Here is a 27,586-nt window from a genome sequence, read left to right on the forward strand (position 1 = left end):
ATTTGAATAAGTTACAAGAATAAGAATAAGTTATAAGAATGTAACTTATAAGAATAAGTTATAAGAATAAGTTCATTCTTTAATTTGGAGATTTATATTTTTTCTCCAAATTATTTCCCAAACATTAATAAATGGCTTAGAGATTGAGGGAGTGAGTGATGTCTCGGGGATACATGGGGCAGCAGAGTGAGGAACATAACCTATGACAAATTTTAAATCACAACTCAGTCTACCAAGTGATGGACTTGTGTGGATGATACCATGCTAACTTTGTTTAAAATGTTCTGCAGCAGCATTTAATTACCAGTCTCAGCTTATGCAATTTTGCTCATCTATTGGTATGGGTTATTTATGGATTATAATCATATTGCTGTTTGTTTATCCAGACATAACTTTAGGTTGTTTGTGGACCACACATGATGTAGGGTGTTTCTTTAGCTCACAAAGAAGTTATTCATGAGCCAGTCTTGGGTTATTTTTGTAGTTCCACTGGAGTCCATAAACTGTGCCTATGAAAAGGACTTAGAAAATGTTTATTTTAGGGTTGTCATTGTGCTCTCACCAAGTGTCTTTGGACTTTTGTCCTCTTGGATTTTTTTCTTTTGATGTCTTAGCTTTGGTTTATATACAAAGCTAGCATTGCTTCCTTAGTCAGGTAGATGTCTTGGAAGATCATTTAGTCCAGCTTGATGAAGACTATATTCTTTGCATACTACATTGGCAGCACATATTGAGGCCATATTTCTGGATCAGATCATGCCGATTTGAGCAGAAGTGGCAAGAGCAGGAGCCCTGACCGAATTTTCAGGGAGGCAACAAAGAAAAGACCCCCTTGGATTTTGATATGATGAAAAGTTTGTGTAAAAAGGTTTTTTAAGAGCTGTATTAAATATCTCAATTGTTAACGTTTTTAGATATTTGGGGAGCGGGGGGATATCTACATTAAATTGCCTCAGAAGTTAAATAATCTTCTAATTTCTGTTCTAAGAAATATTTTCAGAAATATGATCATGCTGGCTTTAATTCTATATGTATATATATAAATGTTTTTTTTTTTCCTGCCCAGTTACCAAATGAAATAATTTATGGTATGTGAGCATGTATAAGGGGACTGAGTTTTTAACCTTACTAAAATATGATTCTCCTAAATTAACCAGCATTTGTAGGAATCACTAGTTATCAGACAAAATGTTTGACTATTAAAAAAAATAAACGGAATGATCAAAAGTTTAAAAATATATATTTATAAAAATAAGATTTGTCTAAGAGTACTGAGATAAAAAGAGGTGGATAGAGAATAATCTAATTGTCCCTTAATTTTAAGAAGTGTAAATAATCAAATATGTAAAACAACTTGTGTTGGCATTATTTCTCCAAAAATACTTGGGCCTGGAATGTTTTCTTTTTTTGATATTTTTCTATTTTTGTTTGTTTTTGTCTAGTAGGCCTTTCTTTTCACCTTTAATGAAATCTGTCTGTCACACATGAACCCAGCTGTACCAAAAGCCCTGATAGTCTTGTCCTATACAGATAAGTAGTGAAAAGTTGGCTGAAATCGGAACCAGAAGATGTAGTGCTCTTCTCCAATTAAAGTGAAAATTTTTCATTAAGAATTTATAAAGAAGAGGTTCTTTAGAGGGGAATATTAAACTGGAGTGGCTCCCCTTCTGAAATGGAAAGGATGCCTTATATTTTTCATTTGGCCTGGAGAGGAGCAGGAGGAGTGTTTTATTTCTGTGAATCTCCCAGTCTCCTAAATTTAGTTCTCTGTAAGGCAGCAGTTCCAGAAGGGCATGTTCCACTTTTCTCCAATTTTGAAGGCTAGTAAGTCAAACATTACTAGGGGTGCAGCTGTGCTCACTTGAAGATTTGCCCTTTTACTTTTGCCTCCCCATCTCCCTAGATACACTAGTAAAGCATATAGATAGACCAAACAGTTAAATTTGAGCCTGTGTGATTTATAGTCCTAACTAGTGGACACTACTGTACTGCAGAATGGCAGTGGGCTCATAGGATTGAGCCCTTTTTGTTGCAGGAATGCCAGAAATAGATCAATTGTAGCTTGCCAGCTGTTCGAATGGCTGTTTAATAATTTGGTTGGTGGTTTTATGCTTTTTGTTTTAAGATCTTAGCAAAGCAATGTCTCAAGATGGTGCCTCTCAGTTCCAAGAAGTCATTCGACAAGAGCTAGAATTATCTGTGAAGAAGGAACTAGAAAAAATACTCACCACAGCACCATCATATGAGTTTGAGGTATGGACTCGAAAAACACTTTGCTTTTGTCCGTCTCCGTGCCGGTCTGCATGCAGAGTTGCTGCGGATGATGATGATCCATCCAACCTGATAGAAGCACAAGATGTAAAGATAACACAAACAACAAAATATCAGGGTTGCTTAACAGTGAAGGATTTTCAACATTTGCCTTCTGTAAAACCATTATCTCTTTTTTTTTAAATTCTAGAAATTTCCCTAAGTTACTGAAAAATCAGCAAAAAAATTTTTACTTTGTTCTATATTTTGATGTCATTGGGTAGAGAGAAAGGGATACCAGTTGGAATAGTGCAAACCTAGTTTGTCAAGCATATACCTGCATGCTTTCTCCAGTAGCAGCATTCTACTTTGACAATAATAGGGATTTCTCAGAACAGGAAGGTTTTCCTTAGTTTTCTACTTATAAATCAATAAATTATCCTTTTCTTTTTCAAGTCTGAATTTGTACTTAATGTTTTGAGGTTAAGTGTGTACTATTCCTTTTTGTTCTTTGGGAGAAGGTTAAGTTCCACTTCAAAGATGTAAAGAAAGGTATTGATGACTAAACATAGAGAACCAAAATTTCCAAATGATGTTCAGATTACATGATATTGGGTGTTGGGGAATATTATTTTATTTCTTAAGTGTAATTCCCATTAGCTTTTCTTCTGTAGTTTTAAATTAAGGTATACAGAAGTCTCTGCTCTACTCTGTTTAATTCTACTCTGAAGAATTTCATTTATAGATATCTAAAACATTTAATTTATGTCTGTTTTTATTAAATATTAAGCATTCTGTTGGTTGTAACAGTGACTTCTATTTTCATAGCACACTAAAAAAGACCTTGATGGATTTCGGAAGCTATTTCATAGATTTTTGCAAGAAAAGGGACCTTCTGTGGATTGGGGAAAAATTCAGAGGCCTCCAGAAGATTCGGTAAGTTTTAGATAAAAGTTTAGGAAAAATTAAGGTAATTTCTAGGATTGGTTCAACTTTGGGGGTGGGGACCTATAAGAACCATCAAAGAACACGGTGATTGCTCTGAATTTTCTTTCCCCTCAATCTGAAACCACAGCAGTAGTCTTCTGCTTTCCCTGCATTTAGACCTGTCTTTCTAGTCCTGCAGGACCTCCTGCAAGTTTAATCTTTGGACAGCACCATCTCATAACTTACCTTCTCTGAATATGAAGTAACTCTTTTGCAAAGGACCAAGTACATAGCAAGAGCTTCATTTGTGCTCTTTCTTTTTTTCTCTCTCTCCCAAATCGTTTCATTTCTCCTTGCCTGTAGGATCATGGACAGACATTTAGTTTGATACTTAAAGCTGTCCCCATGTTTTCAAGACATTTTTATAGTCTTATCTCCTCTGCTTGCCTATGTGAACCAACCCGACACTCCCTACACACAGCATTGCTTTCCTGCTTCTGGACTTCTATGTATGCTGTTTTCTTAAAATGTGGTAGTCCCTTCACCCATCAAAATCCTACTCATTCTTTGAGGCTAGTCCAGATACCTCCATTCTGTCACCAGTCCCTAGCAGAAAGCTGCACTTGAAGAGGCATACTATCCTAGTATCAGAATTGGATTTGAACCCTCGCTGTGCTGCTTATGAGCTTTCTGTAAAATAAGAGTAATACTAAGCACTTCATGTACCTGACGGCTGTTGTTATGAGGCTTTAAGATAATATATGTAGAAACATGTTAGACTGTGTAGCACTTTGCAGATGTTCATGATCATTTCTACCATAAGGGAGCACTTAGCCCAGCCTAATGTAGTAGGTGCTGGTTAAGTATATGTTGTCTTCTGTACTAGACCTTATGTTCCTTTAGGCCAGGGGACACATATAGGACATTATTTCCTGACCAAATGTTTGTTGAATGGTTGATCTAAATGAAGCGATTGTCTAGGGAGTGGATTTTGTTAACATATTGACCTTTCTTCCTTTTCCTGTCAGCTCTTTTGGCCTTGAATTGTTTGGGGTACTTTTCATGGTAGAAAAGACTTTATTGATAGAGTAGAATAATTGTATGTAGATAGTCTTTTATGTGTCTGTCAGTCTTAGATAATCTGATGTTAGTTGAAAAATAGAGCTGTTTAGAGCAGGAGTTTGGCAAATTTCTGCATGAAGGCTGGCTTACTAGCTGTGCTTGTAAAGTTTTATTGGAACACAACTGCACTTATTTGGTTATGTCCCATCTGTGACTGCTTAAGCCAATGGAATCCTTTTTATATTTTTTCATAATTAGAAAATCTTAAATGTAGTTCACAGTTGGGAGTACTTTTATTCCTGTATGTGGAAAAAGTTTTCCAGTCCTTAAACTTATAAAAATTATAAATTATATACTCATTAAAAAAAAAGTTAGTAAATAAGCTGAAAAAAAAAATCCGACCTATTATCTACCTTCAGGGATCTATTTTTGATGTTGAAGTTGAAATTCCTCTTACCTGTAATGCTTGCTGATGAAAATGTATGTGTTCTTTTTTAGGTTCTTCTCTTTTGGTCTTTGATTACCTTGGCACTAATTAATGAATTGTGACTTATTTTTCTCCTTTTTAGTGATATAATTAAGAGAATAATATTTTCTCCTGAAAAGGAGTTAATAAGAGAATTTTTCTAGATAGGTATGTTCTTTAAAGAAGGAACTAGATGTTGATTGGGTAAGATTTAAAAAATGTTTGGGAGCAGGCCTAAAATGAGGCACTGTATATTTTTTTCCCTTTAAAAACCTATAATTTTTGCTTAGAAATTATTCCTAATTGAAGTAGCCTCATTTATATAGTTAATGATTTATCTGGGTATGAAAATATGGTTTTCTTACTGGTGAATTCTTGCTTGTAGACCTGGGAATTTTTTCTTGTTTTCCTACACAAACCTAATCTTTTGATAATATATTACCTTGAAGGAAGGCACACAAATTTCAGGAGTTCAGTGTATTTTAAGGTTCAAACTTCTGCTTTGCCAGTAGAGAGAAGACTTTGTATATTTTGAGAGAAGACAAAGATATAGGGCAGGAATTCTTGAATTGGGGATTACAGGGTAAGGAAGGAAGGAGCAGCAGGGTAGAGGGACCAGAATCACCTCAGGGGCTTTTTCTATTGAGATATTACCCTCCTCCATCCCCAGCAAGGGTCTGAAAAGTCTTTTGTACTGAGCCATAGTTACTAATGGAATACAGAAGTGATGTAGAAAAAAAAATAGAATTCTGATTTTTATGAAGTCTTTTCTCTTTCTGTTTATAAAAGTATAAGTCTTCATTAAAAGTATAAACCTTCATTTTGAAGCCTAGGTCTTAAGCCTCTTAAAAATATTCTTGTAACCACATATGTCTTTAATATGGAAGGTTTTGGAATACAGTAGCAAAAAAAGAGTTCTCTCTTCAACTATGTTAATGCACTTTTTTTTAAAACATTATTGTGAAATGTATACAAACATATACACTACAACATATACAATACAACATATACAAAAAACCCTGTAAATTTCAAAGTACATATTAACAAGCAGTTTTAGAACAAATTTCAAAGAATGGTATAGGTTAAATTCCATTTCAGGTTTTTCCCTCTAGCTGCTCTAAGTCACTGGAGACTAGAAGGAAGTATCAATGTGTTACTTGACAAAGGCAGTGGGTTCTTTTGCCCGATGCAGCCAAATGACCAATTCCCAAAACACCAGGGTTTCAAAGAGAGAGAGGGTTTATTACTAGGCTGTGTAGCAGGAGATTTAGATGGCCTCTAAGCCCAATATCTGTCTCCCCCAACTGCAATAATTCTGATAGTTTTATTAGAGAAAAAGATGGACAGGTTTAGGATAATGAGCACAGTGGCCCCAAATGATATAATTATAGAGGTGATCTAATTATTGAGCATGCGGAGATTGATTATGTGCTTAGTCACAGAATGTAAGAAAATGGAGGCCTTGATAGGATAGTCAGTGATATCCTATCATTGTGATTTCTAGTATCATAATGAGGTTAAATGACTTGTAGGTTAAAGTCTAAGCTACTACACATGTCAGGCAGGCCCACTTTGGTTAGATCCAGTCTTGGTTATCAAAATAACTTTGGAGTTGGGGTGGGTTAGTTCTGGACTGACCCAAGACTGTTTTTTTAAATTAATTTTTTTTATTGAGATATCTTCATATACGTAGAGTCCATACATAAAATACAATCAGTGGCTCACAGTATCATCACATAGTTGTGTATTCATCACCATGATCATTTTTAGAACATTTGCATCACTCTAGAAAAAGAAATAAAAAGAAAAAAAATTCATACATCTCATACCCCTTACCCTTCTCTCTCATTGACCACTAGTAGTTCAGTAGTGGTCAATCTTTTTTACCCTTTATCCCCCTCCCCCATTATTTGTTATCCTTAGTTTTTACTCATCTGTCCATACCCTGGATAAAAGGAACATCAGACAGAAGATTTTCACAATCAAACAGTCACATTGTAAAAGCTAAATAGTTAAACAGTCGTCTTTAAGAATCAAGGCTACTGAAACACAGCTCAACAGTTTTAGATACTTCCCTCTAGCCATTCCAGTACACCATAAACTAAAAAGCGATATCTATCTAATGTGTAAGTATAACCTCCAAGATAACCTCTCGGCGCTGTTTGAAATCTCTTAGCCACTGAAACTGTTTTGTCCCATTTTCAAGACTCTTCATTAGTAAACATTAGGGGCTATCTTTAGTGATTTTAAGACTCTAAGGTTGAAAAACTGGATAATGGTTACAGATAACAGTCACAAGGTTTTTACAATCATGGGGGCAGAAGGTAAAGTCTGTACAATCATTATCAGAGATTGAGGCAGCTGGATTACAATTTAGAGATTTCAGGGTTTTCCCTCTGTTTACCCCAATATACCAGAAAGCAAAAGGAATATATATAATTATATATATATAAAATGAATATATGTAATGATTTAAGGAATAATTTAAATCTAAATTTCTTGGTTACAAATAAAATGATTCAGTAGTCATACTCATTTGTTAAATCCTATCTTCTCTGATACAATTCCTCCTCCTTTGATCTTCTCCCAACCTTTAGGGATATTTGGGCAGTGACCATTTTAACTTCTTCATGGTGAAAAAGGGTGTCAGCATTATGGGGTAGGGGGTTACAACTGATTGATGCTTTGGAGAGATAGGTAACTCTGGGTGAGTCTCAGATAGATGTTATGCACTTCTTAAGGGCACAGATGTGTCTTGTATTCTGTACCTTACCAGCTTGTGCAGCTAGTTCTGAGACTACAGATCAAGTGTAAATGTTTGTTCTCCCTACTTCCCCTACCCTCCCCCTCTACTACACACGCACACACACATGTGTATGTACACAACTTCTCTCTCTTAGGTTTTGGAGATTATATAGAGATCAATTTTCATTTCAAATATAATTTTCTTTAGTGAACATAGATTTTTTAATATTTAATGCAGGTGGTACTTCATCCTCCTAACCAAAAGGAAATTATGAAAGAATAGGTATTTAGAGTGACATTTCGCATGTCAGCCTTGCATATAAGCATTGTTATGATAGAGGATCTATATTTTTGTACAGTGGTCCACACCATCAGAGTCAGCACCCTGTTTTGTAAATAGTTTTATTGGAATGCAGCTACAGTCAAATTTGTTTACATAATTGTTTGTGGCTACTTCTGTGCTACAGAGGCAGAGTTGAGTAGTTATGACAACCTGCAAAGCCTAAAATAGTTTACTGTCTATTGACAGAATGTTTTCTGGCAAACAAAAATGTTTGCCAACCCTGTGTTAATTTATTTATTTTCAGAGGATCTTTAGTAGTTTAATTCCTTAGTCCTCAGAAAATTGACCTGAAATAGCTTTTTCAATTCAGATGATCACTTTTTAGATAAAAATAAATTTTTGCATGAACACTAGATTGAAAGACTATAGGCATTGAAATTTTATATTATCTACTCTTACACACTCTTGCCTACAATGTTGACTATTCCACTTTCGTTCTGTGCAGGAACATTTAGTTTTTCTTTGTTTTGTTTCTAAGTTCATTGAGTCCATATTTTAGTGAATTTTGACTAAGAAAAACCCAATTTATGGAGTTATGACATGGCTAATGTTATGTCCAACTTTGTGACTGTTAACTCTGCTTATAACATTCACTTACTTATTTTGCTATTTAGCTTTGTAAATTAAAGTTTTTTTTATTTAAAAATTTCTTAAAAATGAACTAAGGTTAATGTTTTTGACTAGAAGAAGGAAGGACCAGCCAGCATATGCAGCTTCATACAATCATTTCATTATTTTTTTGAGAGCTGTGAGTGTGACTTGTTGCTCTCCAGGCTTAATGTTTGAGCCTAAGTTGGGGAGATAGAGAGGGTTGGGAAAGACATAAAAAAAGGCAAGAAGGTACAGAGTCTGCTTGTTTGGGTTTGCTAAAGCTCATGAAATGCAATATACCAGAAATGGACTGGTTTTTAACAATGGGATTTATTAGTTGACAAGTTACAAGTCTAAGGCTGTGAAAATATCCAGATTAAAGCATCAGCAGGATGATGCCATCTTCCTGAGGAAAGGCTGCTGGCAATCCAGACCCGTCACATGGCTGGGCACATGGTGACTTCTGGTCCTTCTCCTTCTCTCCTGGGTTTTGTTGCTTTTATCTTCTGGCCTCAGTGGCTTCCTCTCTCAACTTCTGTGGGTATGTCCTTGTTTCTCAGCTTTTCTAAGGCTTTTTCTGTGAGCTTCTCTTAATTTCATCCCTTTTTTTTTTGGTATGTGTTTTATCCTCTTATAAAGAATTCTAATAAGAGGATTAAAACCCACCTTAACTGAGGTGGGTCACATCTCAACTGAAATAACCTGATCTAAAGGTCACACCTATTGTAGGTCGAACCCTCAGGAATGGATTAAAAGAACATGACCTTTTTTAGGGTGTATAATAGCTTTAAACCACCACACTGCTCGAGAAGGTACTAGGGCTGACAGGTTCTGCTCAGCCCTAAATTAAAACCTGTTATAAGTACGTTCTCATTTATGTAAGAAGAGTTCTCAAAGGAAGGTTTATTTTTTCATTTAGATAGAAAATATAAGATCCCTGGTTGTACAATAGGTTGACATCATTCTTGTGTTAAAGTCCTCAAAAAGGTAAGGATGTGTTTGTAAATGGGGAGGAATTATGTAGGGTCAACTCTTTTTTTTCAGTTGAGGCAGAGAATTGGTGTGAAGAATATCATGAATCAGTATGATTGTTAGTACCAACAGATTTCTTTTTGTTTTGCCTTCGTGAAATAACAGAGCTTTTCTTATTTAGTCTATCAGTACAAAAACATTAAAATGTATGTGTTTAAATGGTAAAGTATTCCAGGAAAGTTTTGCCTTCGTGAAATAACAGAGCTTTTCTTACTTAGTCTATCAGTACAAAAACATTAAAATGTATGTGTTTAAATGGTAAAGTATTCCAGGAAAGTTACAGTATACCTGTGCAGAATAAGAAATACAGCTTTTTGTTTATTTTTGAAAGGTGAAGCATAGCACGTTGTTAATCTAAAGTTTGTATGTTTCTTTGAAAGAGACTTACTGGAGGATGATTTGGTCAAGGATGGTAATTTCCCAACTGCAGTCAGCTAATGGTAAAGATGTGTGTGTGTAAAGATAAAAGATAAACTGAGATCCTAAAAACATCTCATAAATAGAAAGGAGTGGCTTTTAAAGAAATGGCTCTGGGGCGGGCCACAGTGGCTCAGCAGGCAAGAATGCTTGCCTGCCATGCCAGAGGACCGGGGTTTGATTCCCAGTGCCTGCCCATGTTAAAAAAAAATACATACATATATATATATATATATTTTTTTTTTGTTATATATATATATATATAAAACAACAACAACAAAAAGAAATGGCTCTGACATGGCTGGATATTGGCTCTCTTTTTTCCTTGACACAGAGTTTTAAAATGATAATATATGGAAATACTAATCTAAACAAATAGTACAAAGTTCTGATTTCTTACCTTTTGATTCCCTGATGAATTGAACAGTCTTTGTTTTTCTTCAGGACTGCCTTCCTATATGTCTTTATTTGCAGGACCTTTATTTCAAGAAGGTGACATGACTAAGAAGGCTTTGCTGGGCTTGCATCTTAATTCCATTCTTATTATTTATCATTTCACTTTTGAAGTAGTAATGATAAGTATTTGGCCAACTTAGTGGCTGCTGTGTGTATCACTGTGAGACTTCAGGTAACACTGGATCAGAGTCTCTAACTGTTGCCCCTGTGTCCATACTAGGGTGGTGCCAGCTTAAAGGACCTGCTCCGTGGGAAAGTCACTCCATGGGTATAGGAGGTAGTGCCACTCTTGGAATATTGCTGCCAACAGGGGATCTTACTAGACATTGACTCATTGTTCTGCTGGGCCAGGGACACCTGACACATGATTTTAGTGTTATACTCCCCAGGTGCATCTTTGATGTAGGCATCTTATGTCTTAAAATGGGATGAGAAAAATAGATCTTTGAGGCTCTCCTATACCATGTCTTCATCTCTTGTATAAATGTGAGGAATTTACATTATCTTTATTTTAAAAAGGGCAGCTCTGAACCTATAAGATTGATATTGGGAGAATTTTTATATGAAACAGAATGAACAGCCCGTATCTTCCTCTTTTCCCTTCTGCCTTGAAATTCCTTGGGGATCTCTAATTCCTTTTCCTAATTCTAGATCAGAATTGAAAGTTGGCCTTCTGCTTTTCCCAATGTATAGCCAAGATGAGACTGAAATTTTATGCCAGGTATCTCAGCCTGGGAGGTCTCTGCTGGAATTGTAGGTGCATCACAGCTTTCTTGAAGTTATAGGTAGAACTGGGTATAAATGTATATTTTTTCAGGGTAGAGCCCCTATTTTCACCAGATTTTCAGATGGTTTTATGACCTGTAAATGTTAAGAGGTGCTATCTTAGAATCTCATTCAAGAGACATTTTTTGGGTGCTTTTTTTTTGTCAGGCACTAAGCTGGATTTTGGGGCTATGAAAATAAACCTTGTTCCCTCTTCAGGATTTTGGCCCCATGTGTGGAAGAAGTGAATCCAGAAACAGCTGACACGCAGCAGTGTGATAATCAGTGAGTTATTAAGGGGCTGTGGAAGCATCTAGTTGGCACAGCGGTTCAGGGAGATTTCCTTACATTAAGGTAGACTCCTAAGTTGACTGTGAGGCAACATGTCTCTAGGATGGGAGGATAATCAAATAGAAATAAGCTTTGAGAAGAGTAGGAATCTAGAAATACTAGGCTTTCAACATGTAACTTGTTTCCTGGGGGTGGAACATATGCTGGCATGTCTGCCCTTCCATGTCTGGAGCCAAGGCAGAGACCGAGTCAGCCAGAGGCCGAGTCTCTCCCCGCCGTGTGGCTCCTGCTCACTGACTGAGGGCTCCCCCTTTTCTGCGTGGATTATATCAGGGAGATGTCAGAAACTACAATTTCCATTTAGGAGAGACACTAATGGTGGAGGATTGGAACAGAATTTAAAAACATGCTTCATTATTTATCTCAGAGAGTTTGTTTAGGTTTTTTCAACATCATTGAAACATCAACCCAAGTAGTTAAAATACGTTTATTCTTGGTTTTATTACTATTGTTTTTTTAGTTGTGATAAGCAAACATAAGGTTAATCAGCCTTTTAGCTATTAATAGTTTTAGATTTTTAAATATCAGGTTTATCAAGGTATAATTTGCATCAGTAAAATTTACTCTTTTCAGTATACATTTTATGAGTTTTGGCAAATGCATATACTTTGTAACTACCATCACAATTGAGACATAGAATTTTTCCATTACCCCAAAAGTTCCCTATGCCCCTTTAAAATATACTTTAACTCTTTCAGGGCTCCAGTTCCCACTTTACCTCTTCCCTTAAACAGACAAGCTAAGCAAATATGTATCTTTTAAAATATTTCCTTTTGCCTAATTTACACTAAAATTCTCCTAAAGCAAGAGGGTCAGCCTATCCTCTACCCTCAGTTTTATCTTATCTGGGCTTTTTCCTAGCCTTTTAACCTCATACCTTAAGTTCACACCTGCTCTTTAATCTTCCATAGAACACTCTTTTTACAGCCCTTAGCCTTTGCCCCACTTCCTCCTCCTCATTTCTTTAGGGCTGCCCAACAATATGAATTAAATTGTTAAACTGACAAAGTACTTGTGCTACTTTGAAAATGTTGTGCACCCCAGAAAAGTTGTGTCCTTTAGTCCTGATTCAATATTGTAGGGTGGAAACCTTTGATTAGGTTGTTTCCATGGAGATATAACCCACCCAGTTGTGGGTGGGACCTTTTATTAGGTAGTTTCCCTGGAGATGTGTCTCCACCCATTCAAGGTGGGTTGCTTACTGGAGTCAGTTAAGAGGGAACCAGGACTCCATATCCTTTAGTGACAGTGAAGGAGCTCGTCCAGGAGTTCGGCTCTGTTTTTATCCTCAGTGCACAGAATATGTGCGAAACAGCCACAATAATCACCAGCAACAGCAGCAGATACTCTTATCAGCACTAACATGCTCTTAGCATGCCAGTGTTGTTCTCATTCTTTACAGGTATTCCCTCCTGTGGTCCCAGATAACTCTTAAGGGCCTGCTGTTAATCCATTTCACGGTGGAAGACAGGCTGAGAGGGATTCAGTTACCCACAGAAGTTTACTTAGCTACTAAGTGGCAGAGCCAGAATTTAGACCCCAGATCTGTCTGAGCCTAGACTCTTCACCACTATGTTATGTTATAGAACAGTAGCCAGTTGCCATCAGTGTTGAAGGGAGTTCACATTTTTTAAAGCATGGCTTTCCAATTATTTCTCCATCCTTCTTTGAGTAGAATGGTTTCAATAGAATGATGGCTTCAATCCTTCCCTTAGTGTCTAAAATACCGTCACTTCTCTTTGATGTTTTTGCAGCAAGACATTTAACAAATGTTTATTGAATAGCTACTGCTTGGTGGACATTCATCTAAGCATTTGAATACAGTTGAATAAGGTAGACCAAGCCCAGCATTCATGGAGCTTCATTCTAATGTGAAAGAGAAAACATAAATGATTAAAGAAGATCATTTTAAAGATTGACTTCATATTACTGCTATCCTGGCTCAGACTTACTCTCAGCAGTCACATCTGCCTGGCCGAGGTCTTTTTCTGTTTTACCATATTCACCATATGAGGTTATGGAGTTCTCTTTTATTCCACAAATTTATCAAACACTTACTATGTGCCAGATGTTATAATTGTGAATGCAGAAATTAAAACAGTCACTCCTCTTAAAGAGCTTACAGTTTTTGCACAATGCCCCTCAACCTTTTCCATGTAATGATATACATAGCAAATGAAAGAGGTAGGTATGAGAGACTGCCTAGCGGGGATAGATGGTGGGTAAGGGTGGGCATGAGAGAGAAGGCTTATTGCTGCTCTGGGCTCTGCCCAGCTGCTTGGTGGTCTAAGGGACTCGACCACAGAGCCATGGAATAGCAAACCAGTTTTGAAACTTTGGTTTAGTGGGGAGACGTTTGTACAAAGTGGTTCAGGAGATACTTCATTAACCAGTTTCCAACTAACCAACTAGAAAAATTAATTGCTGTTCTTTATCCTGTCTGAATGCTTGGGTCTACTTTTTGGTATGCATAAGTTTTTCTCACAATAGTGGAGTGGTTGGCTTGTTCCCAAACCTGTTTATTTGTGGTAATGATACTCCTATAATTAAATTTTACATATACTGATGAAATGGGTAAAAAAAAAAAATAAGTTATTTCTATGTAAACTGAGTTGAATGCTTTGGGAAAACTGGATAAAGATGAATAGTAAAAGAAAAATGTTGAGTTAGGTATGGATAAGGCAGTTATGAAAGAGTGGAAAAATTGCATACCTCTAGATTGGTTTTTATAAGAAAGATGACACAGAGCTCTGGTCAGCAGATCCCCATACCTTACCCAAATAAAAGGCCTTCATAAATAAATGCATGTTATTTGTAGAGAGTTAAAAACTTTATGTATCTAAAAGTTTTTCATTACCCTATGCTCAGAGTTATCATTTTTTAGATTGAGGGACTTTATCTGTCTGGGATGTTTCCGATAAGTGTGTTTCTGGTATATGTTGTAGATATATGCAGCAGGAGAAGGAGGTCCTGGGAGTCAGGAAAGTCCTAAATAAGATAGAGATGAAGGTGTCACCTTAGAACTGAGATTTGATATAAATAAGAGTTTGCCCAGAAAGAGTGAACATTCTAGGTTAAGAGAACACAATGTGCAGAGGCCCAAGGGCATGAGAGGGCAGAATGTTTTAAGAAGTACAGTTTTGGGAGTACTTTCGGAGATTAAGAATGGGAGTGGGTAGACGACGAGACTAGACAAAGTTGGTAGGGACTGTGTCTGCAAATTCATGTCATTGAAGAGGGATCAATTTGGCTTAACTAAGAAGACGCTGGAAAACATAGGAGATGGGAGGTCCTTAGTTTTATAAAAGGGTAGTTGGAATTTATTTTTTGGTGGCAAGTGAGGAGTGTGTTTGCTTTTAAGTTCTCAAATCCTAAACTCCAAACTGCATAGTAAATCTTGATTTCTTATGTTTCTTGGTCACTGTTAGATAAATGGCTACTTTTAATTTTTTTAATATCCTTTATCAGAGCTAACATCTTCTTGCAATTTAATTTCAATACTTTTATGATGTGTATTGTATGATTTTCTATTGTTTTAAAATATCTAATTTCATGATTCTGAGCTATAAAATTCCCAATGATAGGTTTATTCAGCAGGTATCTGAGAAATTACCTTGTGCTCAGTGTCACCAAATTATTCTGCCTTTACAAAGACCACCTACATGAGCATACTGAATTAATTTTGCCGTCAGTGTATTTGATACTGTTTTTTCCCCAGTTTAGCAGTATTTGTAGTGACAGCAAGACCACAACTTCAGATTTTTATATTTGAGTTTCATTGCTTCTTAAACATGTAACCTTGGTCAGGTTACTTAGCTGTTGTCAGCCTCAGTTTCCTTACCTTTTAAACATAGGCATAATGCAATCCTATAAGGATTATTGAGAATGCAAAGTAATGCATTTACCATGCCAGGTACTCCAATTAAGTCTCAACAGATGTTTCCTATTGTCATATACTCAATGAATATTTTTTAAGTAATTCCTGGATGTCAGGTGCTGTATTGGGCATAGTCAGAACAGTAGAACTGTATTAATTGTATCAAGATTACAGATGATACTTCTTAAAATTCTATTATTTTCATATTTATGCATTTCATTATCTTTGATTATGAATGTTTTATATATTTGTTCTCAGTATACTTGATTTGATATATCTTTCACTTATGATCCTGAATACTTTAATACTTTTCCATTTTTATATTATTTTTTAGCAAAATATTCCATCAAATAACTGAATCATAATTTATATCCCTGTAATTCTCTCTAATATATAGGTAGTTTACCATTTTCATTGTGATAAAAGCTCATCTACCCCTGACAGTTTTCCTCTTGCAGAGATAAAAATTAAGCTAATTCCTTAAACTTCAGGGTTGCAGGAAGACTGTACTCTGTCAGGTTGTGGAGAATAAACATAATGCCCTCAATTACTAAAATTGCTTAGCTGTACTATTCTATTTGATGAGGTTTTTTTTTTTTCCTATCTGATGAGTTTTCATTGAAGGGTATATAGATCCCTTCTAGATAGGGATCCCTTCTACATAGGGAAGACTCTAGGATTGTTTAGAATTGTCTTTAATGATCAACCCCATCCAGGTTTATTAATATTTTTATTACAGGTCTTATATCTGCTGAACCCAAGATTAATATAAGGGGTAGGCCTTGTCCCAGAGGACTGTCATAGCTTGGGTTCCTGTTTTCAATGTATGTGGAGATACAGGTATTCAAAGGATTGGTGTATGTATGTTTCATTGTTGGGTTTAGTGGGCTAAGGAGGCTCTACAGAGTGTTGCTAGCTTTGGATTGTCGAATCTTAGTTGAAACTATGGGAAGGATGACAATCAACTGTTATAGGATCAGTTCTTTAATCATGTGTCATTGGGCATGGTACTACCTTGGAAATCAAATGTTTATATTAGTTTTTTGTTGGTGGAAAATAAAGCAGTGAATCCAGCTCATCATTTGAAGAAAATATTTTAGTAGGGACAGGGGAATGAGGGTTCCAGGTTTGCACAGTTATATTGAGAATTCTGCTGTTGTTGGGCATGTAAGTCGACTCATTTTTTGCTATTCAAAAAACTTTGTGATTAATATACTGTACATATAACTTTGCATCAGTGAATTATTTTCTAAGAATAAATTCTCAGAAATGATGTTTTGTTCAGAGGATATGAACTTTTTAAAGTCTCTTGTTACATATTTAAAATCGCTTTCTAGAAAGGCTGTGCCAATTTATATTCACATTCCTTTTAATTTATTGGTTTCATAGCTATAGTTTGAGGAACAAGTGTGTATTAGCAGAAGATTGTGCTGACAAAGCTTACAATCTAATGGAGGAGTGGACATTAAAATAGCATAATGTAATTTCAAGTGGGGTAAATGACATGAAGAAAAAGCATAAGGGGACATAGATGGAGGGGGTAGGGATAATATTTTAGATAGGGTAGGCAGAGAAGACTTCTGTAATTTGACATTTGAGTAGAGCCTGGCAATCTATTTTACTGTTGGTCTCACTGTAGTTATTAAAGCATTAAGTCTAACTGCTTAACAATGTGTCTGCCAGTTTAGATGGAAAGGATTTTTGAATTTTCATTCAATATTTTATTTATTTGATTGTTAATACAGTTGAATTTTTCCATTGGCTATTCATATTAATTGCTATATGAAATATTTAATATAGAACTACCTTTTTATTTATAGTAATTGGCTATTGGACTTTGGATCACTATGATCCTTACCTTTATATAACAAAGAGTAGCAGTATTCATGATTGGCTCCCCAAAGAGAGCAATACAAGACTTAGGATGAAAATAAGTGACTTTTATTGTTCAGGCTTCTAGTAATAGTCCTTGCTGAAATTTTTACTAAGGCAGATTGTGTTAAAGAATATTGAGCATGAAATATTGGGTTGGTGCTGATTAGTGTAATTGTTTAGAAAACTGTGCTGGTGCCAAGATTTCTGACTTGTTCTCTGAAGGGACCTATTCATTTACCCTCTCTTATAAATTTTTACCTTTGGATATGTGAGGGTTTAGGTGTATGAATAGGACAGTTGTTCATACACCTAACTGGAAAAATTCCCCCTGTGTTTTCCTATCCAAGTTGACAACTGACTCCAACTACCACACAGGGATTAGCAAACCCTTTTTTGTAAAGGTCAGGTAGTAAATATTTTAGTCTTTGCAAGCCATATGATCAACTAATCAACTCAGCTGTAAAAGCATGAAATTAGTCACATGCAGTACGTAAATGAATGAGCGTGACTATGTTCCAGTAAAATTTTATGAAAACAAGCAGCAATCCTGATTTTCCCATGGGCCATAATTTGACCCGTGTCTTAAGCTATCTTTCAAGCTATAAATGATTGGAGAGATTTCGGGTGAATCCTCATGCCTGGGAGCTCATTGAGTTGGTTTGTGACTTTGTAGCAGAGAGGGAAATCCAATACCATATTTTATCAAATATGTGCCATTGATGATAAATTGAACCTTTTGTGTAACACTTAGAAAAAACTGCAATCAATTACTTGTAAGATCCCACTGATTGTGTGATGCATTCTGGTTTCAGAAGTCATTGAAATGTGTGTGGGGTGGAGGATGGGGTGTGTCTGAATCAATTATGTGGTAATAACACTAGCCAACATTTGAGTGATAACTATGGGTCAGTTGCTGTGTTCAGCACTTTACCTGTGTTATCTCATTTATCCTCATAACAAACCAGCAGAGTAGTTGAAAAGAATTGAGGCTTAGAACATTGAAAAAACTTACAGTGGGTCACACAGCTAATAAATGGTGAAGCCCAAGGTTTTTACTTGGGCCAGATGCTCTTAGCTGCTATACTCCATAGCCTCATTCAGTTTTGGAGCTTATTGTCAAATGATATCATTTCATACTGGAATTGATGTAATTTATTACAGTGCTTTGAATCAGGTCATGGAGGAAACAGCAGCTACATCATTTCCTTTTAACATGCCCTTGCAATTTCAGACATTTCTCAGTGCAGCCAGTTACTGGTCTTGGTTCATTATGTGTGCTAGTGCACACAGAGAAGAATTATAATTAAATAGTAATTCTGAAAATGTTTTTAAAATGATTAACGTTTCTGAGGCAGGCAAGACATGTGTGCTGGAAGAGAAGTTACGGTGTTCCGTGTACAGAGAGAATAGAGCACCTGTGACAGCAGCTGGCACTCTGGTCCTGCTGCTGCAGAGAAGAGTGAGCTTCACCTGTCACTATAATGCATCCTCTTCTGCCTTGTATCTGAGATGGTATAATCCTGTGTGAATGATGCTGACTTCAGCAAAGATAACCTTGTTGGCTCTTGAAGACACAAGATAGACATGAGCCACAAGAATTCAGCTCTTTAAGTCATGGAGAATTCTGGTGTTCCCAAAGCAAGCCTGCCTTCAGCTGACATGGTTAGCTGTGGGAACTCGCCTTTGAGGCATTGGGATTTAAAAAAAAAAATGTATACTGGCTGTCGATGGCATGCATGTAACCATCTCAAACCACAGCACACTATCATCTTCTTATTCAAGCCAAACAGAAGCCTTCTCATTGAAATTCATTTTTGAAAGTTTATTTTTTGTTTTAATTGCACATTAATTTTCATTGGGAAATAAAAGACATCTCTTATAAAGATATTTTTATATTCTGTAATGAAATTTCCAGTGTAGTGTAGTTAATTGTATGTAAAAAGCTATGTTTTTATGAGGGGGCTGCATTTTTTGAAAGAGGATCAATTCACTTCTGATTTTCATACATTCCTGTTATCTCTTAATGGCTGAGAATCCCTGGGCTGAACTGCGATGAGGAGGATGGAGAGAAGGTGAAGTGAGGTTTCCTGACTGGGGGGAAAGCACAGAGGCCAACAGAAAAGAAAGGGGTGACATGCTGAGTTTGGACAATCCAGCGCTCTGGTTTCCTGGAGCAGTGTGTCGGGGGGAGCAGGAATAGAAGGAGTGGAAGGTAAAAAGGGCCAAATCACTAAGGATCTCATAAGCCATGTGTACCACTGAGGATTGGATCCAGCCACATATAATAGAAAAACCCATAATAACAAAATAAAACTGGAGGGAGGTGATCCAGATAGTGTGACAGCCCTGGTGGTCACCAGAAGCCTGGGCTTCTACCTTGCCGCTCTGCCATCCTTAGTAGATCTCATGTTCCCATATGGCGACGGCAACCTGAGCGCAGTCTAGCTTCTATTTCTCCATGCTGAGCAGCAGGAAGGTGTAAAAAGGCCACCCCATGCCTTTCATAGAGACTTCCTGGAAACCCTTCAACTCACTTCTAGTTACTCATTGGCGCAGACAGCCGTGAGGGAGGCTGAGAAATGGTAGTCTTTCATTCTGGATGGTGGCGTACGCAGCTAAAAGTCAGGGTTCTAAAGTGGAAAGGGAAAAATAATGTCAGGTTAGGCAGCTAACCTGCCATGCCATGTCAATGCTTCATTTTATAAGTGATGTAATAAAGAGAGTAAACATGCTCAAATTCTCTCTTTAAAAGGCTTAAACTGCCTATGAGGTAGAGACCACTCCAGTTAACACAGCTGAGAAGTGAACAGGGGACTGAACATGGCAGCATAGACAGTTGCCTAAAACTGGTAGAAACCTGGTCATTGATCAAGTGTGAGCAGATATCTGGTTTAGCATAGGAATGTGTCTTGGTGCTTTGGAGAGTGATTGGAGCCATGGGATTGGAGCAGATTGTCTGGGAAGAGGAGGTCTACTTAGAATGGGTTTTTTTTTTTTTTTTTTTTTTTTTAGGGAGGAAGGGAAGGAAAGACAGAGAGAAGGAAGGAAGGATGGAAGGAAGGAAGGGAGGAAGAAAGGGAAACATCTTTAAACATTTTCTTGTTTTATTATATTTTGTTTGTTTGTTTGTTTTTTTACATGGGCTGGGGCCGGGAATCGAACCGAGGTCCTCCGGCATGGCAGGCAAGCACTCTTGCCCGCTGAGCCACCGCGGCCCGCCCTTAGAATGGGTTTTAAAAGGAGCAGGCGGAGAGAAGAGGGAAATAGAGGATGGTGTTTCAGAAGTCAAGAAATAGAGCATCTTAAGATTTAGGGAGTAAGTCAGTTGTGTCAAATGCAGCTGAGAGTGCAGGTGAGAGAATTATTGAATGATATTGATAGCATTTAGCAATTGGAGATTATTGGTGACCTTGTTAAGAGCAGTTCATTGAATGATGGAAAAGAAAACCAGATTGCGGTGGGTGAGGGAGTGCATGGGAGGTGAAGAAGTAGGGGTGAGTGTAGCAACTCTTTCAAGAAGTTTTGGCTCTGAGAAGATGAGGGTAAAATGGTACATGGGTGCGGGAAGGAATGAGTGAGTGTGTATATGTGTGACTGTCTTTTTTGTTTTTTGACATGGAGAATATTTGAATATATTCATGCTAATGGAAAGGAGCAGAGAGGAAAAAGCTGAAGCTAAGAAGAGACAGGATGATTGACAAAATGAGCACTGACAGAAAGATTGCCTTAGGGTGGGGGGGTGCACAGCTCTTCCTTGAAACCAGGAGGTAGGGGAGGAAACAAGGATGGAGAAGCAGGGAAGTCCTGAGGGTTTGGTGGCAGTCAGTTGAGGGCATTCTCATATATGCTGGCTTCTGTTCTTTTTGTGGACTAAGGAGTAAGTGAGTCTCTTGGTGGAACGTGAAATAGTACATGTGTGTAGCAATTCGGCACCCAGATGCTGTGTGGTGAGGGTTTGGGTAGCTCATTTTCTTTCAGGCAAACTTGCTTTTATTGAAAAGAAATTCTCCCCTCAGATTGCAATAATCATACCCTTGTGAACCATAACAGGGCAGGTACTGTTAGTTGCTTTGGGTATTTGGCGCTGTCTCCAGGAATAGCACAAATATGCTACCAAGAACTGGGTTACACTGTTGCTGATGGGAACAGTGTGTCCGTGAGTGTGTGATGAATTCAGCTTTTCTTCTAACTGGAAACTAAGTTGTGAACAGACTTGGCAAGATATAGATCATGGTAGACAGTTTTGAAAAGATCTTTTTAAAATCTCCTTTCAGTTACTGCAGAAAAATTAGATTGACATCCTTGAGGCAGAAGGTTGTTTAAATCACATTCTTCAGTAGATTGTCAACTCCTTTCTTTTGTTCATTCATTCCCCAGAGGAAGTTGGGTGTTTGGCCAATTTTATTCTTCTAGTGAGGAAAGAATGAGTGGCCTAGCTTCCCTTGGACATTTTGCTGGGGAGCCTCATGGGGTTTGCCCCCCTCACATGTGTAGCTTGTGCTACTGCATATTTAGTCGTAGTAGAGGCCTTCAAACACTGAGTTCTATTCATGACTGAGAGAAAGAGGGTGATTAGCATCCAGAGCACAAATTGCAGCACTGGTGACTGACTAAAGTGATTCACAGTTAATGGTGAGCTGTGTTGGGCAGTGCATGGCAGCCCCTGTTGTCTTGGGACACTGTCTGTCTTTGCCTGAGCAGATGTCTGTGTGTTCTTCTGCCGGAGCTGACAAGGGGAAGCAGAAGGCAGGACTAAAAATGTTTCTGGGATTAGGTGTGTCCAGGTAACTTCAGCTGTTGCTAAGCAACTTTCTAACACAGATCCTCTTGACATGTTGAACTAAACAAACTGTGGGATTGTTTCCAGTGGCCTGGTGAGGTCCCCTGGTGGAGGATGTGGACAGCGTCACCAATTGAGAGAACTTCCTTTAGCATATAGGGCGATTTATGTGATGGAAAGCTGTGCTTAATACCCACTTTAACCTGTAGGTATTAAACTTCAGACAAACAGCTTCCTGACTTCCTGGAATCAAACCAGCGGTCCTTTCTTTTGCCAGTGTGTGGGTAGCAGTGGTGGGGATGGCAGCGGATGAGTTCTAAGTTACAAATCACAAGTGAAAGACCTCCAGTGTAGGATTCCAGCAGCAGCACTAAGCTGACCACCACGGATGCCTTTCCCCTTTTCATACTTTACTCTGTGACTTTCTCCTTCCTGCTCCCTCAGAGTCCTTGTAACAGTCACGTTCCTCTGTAGGACCCGCATTTAGTTTGCTGCTTTATGGGTTAGTTTGTAGTAAGATAAGGAGGTATTGAAAGCATCATATAAACAGCTGGTTTGTTGACATCTGTAGGGGTAGGACAACTCCCTGCACACTGAACTTAGAATGCAGGGCTTTAAATGTGGCATTTCTAGAGTTCTTTGTATTCTGACTTGCCAGGGCCTCTGCTGACATTGGAATTTTGAGTTTTGGAATTTTGGTATTAAGCTTGGATCGGCTCATTTTATTTCACACCAAATATTTGAAATGTAATTCTTCATAATTATTTTTCTTAATTCAGACTCAGGTTCTTTAGATGCCAGTCATGGGGAGATGTGAATTAAAACTAGAAATATACTCAGTACACCTTTTGGCTGAAGGCTAAATGGCCTAGTGTTAAAATCAATATGAGCGTGAGACCTTAAATCACCATCATAGAATTAAATATTTGGGGTACAAGAAAAAATTGTAGTTGTTACACTTTTATTTAGAAATTTAATAACCAGGCTTTAAACTGTTGCTATTATAGTGCAGGAACAATAATTCCTCAGCATGGCCAGCTGTTAGATTGCTTTTGTGGTCACTGCAATGCACACAGTTAACAGAAATAGACTTACTTTAACGTTGAGGTTGGCAGAGGAGCAAGGTATTTTTCAACTATGTTTGCCAGTACTGGACGCATCTGATTGTGATGTTGGTGTCCTGATGGCTGGTTTTCCTTCCTCTGTGAGTGACTGACTAAAATGAAGCCCTGTCCTCTCAATTTCCTGGACATGTAAATTTGCTGAAGATGGTTCCCATTTTGTTGGAGTAGTCCACAAACTGAAGTTTTGTGTGTGCTTGCAGATGCTTTGTGAAAATTTTCTCACTCATATTGCTTTAATTATATTCTTTTTTTATGTGATTGAATTTTTTTTATTAATTAACAGAAAGAAAGAAATTAACCCAACATTTAGAAATCATACCATTCTACATATGCAATCAGTAATTCTTAACATCATCACATAGATGCATGATCATTGTTTCTTAGTACATTTGCATTGGTTTAGAAGAACTAGCAACACAACAGAAAAAGATATAGAATGTTAATATAGAGAAAAAAATAAAAGTAATAATAATAGTAAAAAAAAAACAACCTATAGCTCAGATGCAGCTTCATTCAGTGTTTTAACATGATTACTTTACAATTAGGTATTATTGTGCTGTCCATTTTTGAGTTTTTGTATCTAGTCCTGTTGCACAGTCTGTATCCCTTCAGCTCCAATTACCCATTATCTTACCCTGTTTCTAACTCCTGCTGGACTCTGTTACCAATGACATATTCCAAGTTTATTCTCGAATGTCCGTTCACATCAGTGGGACCATACAGTATTTGTCCTTTAGTTTTTGGCTAGACTCACTCAGCATAATGGTCTCTAGGTCCATCCATGTTATTACATGCTTCATAAGTTTATCCTGTCTTAAAGCTGCATAATATTCCATCGTATGTATATACCACAATTTGTTTAGCCACTCGTCTGTTGATGGACATTTTGGCTGTTTCCATCTCTTTGCGATTGTAAATAACGCTGCTATAAACATTGGTGTGCAAATGTCCATTTGTGTCTTTGCCCTTAAGTCCTTTGAGTAGATACCCAGCAATGGTATTGCTGGATCGTATGTGTGCTGGTTTGAAAGGAAGTATGCCCCCTAAGAAAAGCCATGTTTTAATATGGATCCCATTTCTTAAAGGTAGAATAGTCTCTATTCAATGCTGTGTGTTTGGGACTGTGATGGGATCATCTCCCTGGTTGATGAGATTTAGTTAAGAACGGTTGTTAAACTGGATTAGGGGATGACATGTCTCCACCCATCTGAGTGGGTCTTGATTAGTTTCTGAAATCCTATAAAAGAGGAAACATTTTGGAGAATGAGAGATTCGGAGAGAGCAACACTACAAAGCATAGAGTCCACCAGCCAGCGACCTTTGGAGATGAAGAAGGAAGACATCTCCCGGGGAGCTTCATGAAACAGGAAGCCAGGAGAGAAATCTAGCAGATGATGCCGTGTTCGCCATGTGCCCTTCCAGCTGAGAGAGAAGCCCTGACTGTGTTCGCCACGTGCCTTCTCACTTGAGAGAGAAACCCTGAACTTCATCGGCCTTCTTGAACCAAGGTATCTTTCCCTAGATGCCTTTGATTGGACATTTCTTTAGACTTGTTTTAATCGGGACATTTTCTAGGCCTTAGAACTGTAAACTAGCAACTCACTAAATCACCCCTTTTAAAAGCCATTCCGTTTCTGGTATATTGCATTCCAGCAACTAGCAAACTAGAACAGTATGGCAATTCTATATTCAGCTTTTTGAGGAACCGCCAAACTGCCTTCCACAGTGGTTGCACCATTTGACATTCCCACCAACAGTGGATAAGTGTGCCTCTTTCACCGCATCCTCTCCAACACTTGTCATTTTTTGTTTTGTTGATAATGGCCATTCTGGTGGGTGTGAGATGATATCTCATTGTGGTTTTGTTTTGCATTTCTCTAATGGCCAGGGACATTGAGCATCTCTTCATGTGCCTTTTGACCATTTGTATTTCCTCTTCTGGTAGGTGTCTGTTCAAGTCTTTTTCCCATTTTGTAATTGGGTTGGCTGTCTTTGTTGTTGAGTTGAACAATCTCTTTATAAATTCTGGATACTAGACCTTTATCTGATATGTCATTTCCAAATATTGTCCCCCATTGTGTAGGCTGTCTTTCTACTTTCTTGATGAAGTTCTTTGATACACAAAAGTGTTTAATTTTGAGGAGCTCCCATTTATTTATTTCCTTCTTCAGTGCTCTTGCTTTAGGTATAAGGTCCATAAAATCGCCTCCAATTGTAAGTTTCATAAGATATCTCCCTACATTTTCCTCTAACTGTTTTATGGTCTTAGACCTAATGTTTAGATCTTTGATCCATTTTGAGTTAACTTTTGTATAGGGTGTGAGATACGGGTCTTCTTTCATTCTTTTGCATATGGATATCCAGTTCTCTAGGCACCATTTATTGAAGAGACTGTTCTATCCCAGGTGAGTTGGCTTGACTGCCTTATCAAAGATCAAATGTCCATAGATGAGAGGCTCTATATCTGAGCACTCTATTCGATTCCATTGGTCGATGTATCTATCTTTATGCCAATACCATGCTGTTTTGACCACTGTGGCTTCATAATATGCCTTAAAGTCAGGCAGCGCGAGACCTCCAGCTTCGTTTTTTTTCCTCAAGATGTTTTTAGCAATTCGGGGCACCCTGCCCTTCCAGATAAATTTGCTTATTGGTTTTTCTATTTCTGAAAAATAAGTTGTAGGGATTTTGATTGGTATTGCATTGAATCTGTAAATCAATTTAGGTAGGATTGACATCTTAACTATATTTAGTCTTCCAATCCATGAACACGGTATGCCCTTCCATCTATTTAGGTCCTCTGTGATTTCTTTTTTTTTTTTTTTTTTTTTTGAGGGAGGAAGGGAAGGAAAGACAGAGAGAAGGAAGGAAGGATGGAAGGAAGGAAGGGAGGAAGAAAGGGAAACATCTTTAAACATTTTCTTGTTTTATTGTATTTTGTTTGTTTGTTTGTTTGTTTTTACATGGGCTGGGGCCGGGAAACGAACCGAGGTCCTCCGGCATGGCAGGCAAGCACTTTGCCCGCTAAGCCACCGCGGCCCGCCCTCTGTGATTTCTTTTAACAGTTTTTTGTAGTTTTCTTTATATAGGTTTTTTGTCTCTTTAGTTAAATTTATTCCTAGGTATTTTATTCTTTTAGTTGTAATTGTAAATGGGATTCGTTTCTTGATTTCCCCCTCAGCTTGTTCATTACTAGTGTATAGAAATGCTACAGATTTTTGAATGTTGATCTTGTAACCTGCTACTTTGCTGTACTCATTTATTAGCTCTAGTAGTTTTGTTGTGGATTTTTCCGGGTTTTCGACGTATAGTATCATATCATCTGCAAACAGAGTTTTACTTCTTCCTTTCCAATTTTGATGCCTTGTATTTCTTTTTCTTGTCTAATTGCTCTGGCTAGAACCTCCAACACAATGTTGAATAATAGTGGTGATAGTGGACATCCTTGTCTTGTTCCTGATCTTAGGGGGAAAGTTTTCAATTTTTCCCCATTGAGGATGATATTAGCTGTGGGTTTTTCATATATTCCCTCTATCATTTTAAGGAAGTTCCCTTGTATTCCTATCTTTTGAAGTGTTTTCAACAGGAAAGGATGTTGAATCTTGTCACATGCCTTCTCTGCATCAATTGAGATGATCATGTGATTTTTCTGGTTTGATTTGTTGATATGGTGTATTACATTAATTGATTTTCTTATGTTGAACCATCCTTGCATACCTGGGATGAATCCTACTTGGTCATGATGTATAATTCTTTTAATGTGTTGTTGGATACTATTTGCTAGAATTTTGTTGAGGATTTTTGCGTCTATATTCATTAGAGAGATTGGTCTGTAGTTTTCTTTTTTTGTAATATCTTTGCCTGGTTTTGGTATGAGGGTGATGTTGGCTTCATAGAATGAATTAGGTAGTTTTCCCTCCACTTTGATTTTTTTGAAGAGTATGGGGAGAGTTGGTACTAATTCTTTCTGGAATGTTTGATAGAATTCAGATGTGAAGCCGTCTGGTCCTGGACTTTTCTTTTTAGGAAGCTTTTGAATGACTAATTCAATTTCTTTACTTGTGATTGATTTGTTGAGGTCATCTATTTCTTCTTGAGTCAAAGTTGGTTGTTCATGTCTTTCCAGAAACCCGTCCATTTCATCTTAATTGTTGTATTTATTAGCGTAAAGTTGTTCATAGTATCCTGTTATTACCTTCTTTATTTCTGTGAGGTCAGTAGTTATGTCTCCTCTTCCATTTCTGATCTTATTTATTTGCATCCTCTCTCTTCTTCTTTTTGTCAATCTTGCTAAGGGCCCATCAATCTTATTGATTTTCTCGTAGAACCAACTTCTGGTCTTATTGATTTTCTCTATTGTTTTCATGTTTTCAATTTCATTTATTTCTGCTGTAATCTTTGTTATTTCTTTCCTTTTGCTTGCTTTGGGATTAGTTTGCTGTTCTTCCTCCAGTTCTTCCAAGTGGACAGTTAATTCCTGCATTTTTGCCTTTTCTTCTTTTCTGATATAGGCATTTAGGGCAAT

General features: G+C 37.4%; 1 protein-coding gene across 5 annotated transcripts in view; it reads left to right on the plus strand.

The window, feature by feature from the left end:
• The window catches only part of UGP2 (UDP-glucose pyrophosphorylase 2), a 60,635-nt gene that overhangs the window by 11,321 nt on the left and 21,728 nt on the right, over window positions 1-27,586 (plus strand). For 4 of the 5 annotated variants that reach the window (XM_077134379.1, XM_077134381.1, XM_077134377.1 and 1 more), the window contains exons 2-3: window positions 2,126-2,253; window positions 3,079-3,186. The exons of the other annotated variant lie outside the window; for it this stretch is intronic. In XM_077134379.1, the coding sequence (XP_076990494.1) occupies window positions 2,140-2,253; window positions 3,079-3,186 (222 nt within the window). In that variant the 5' untranslated portion in view covers window positions 2,126-2,139. The remainder of the gene's footprint in view (window positions 1-2,125; window positions 2,254-3,078; window positions 3,187-27,586) is intronic. 5 annotated transcript variants of the gene reach the window in all.

The sequence above is a fragment of the Tamandua tetradactyla genome, chromosome 17 (assembly GCF_023851605.1).
Source record: "Tamandua tetradactyla isolate mTamTet1 chromosome 17, mTamTet1.pri, whole genome shotgun sequence".
In the NCBI taxonomy this organism is placed as follows: Eukaryota; Metazoa; Chordata; class Mammalia; order Pilosa; family Myrmecophagidae; genus Tamandua; species Tamandua tetradactyla.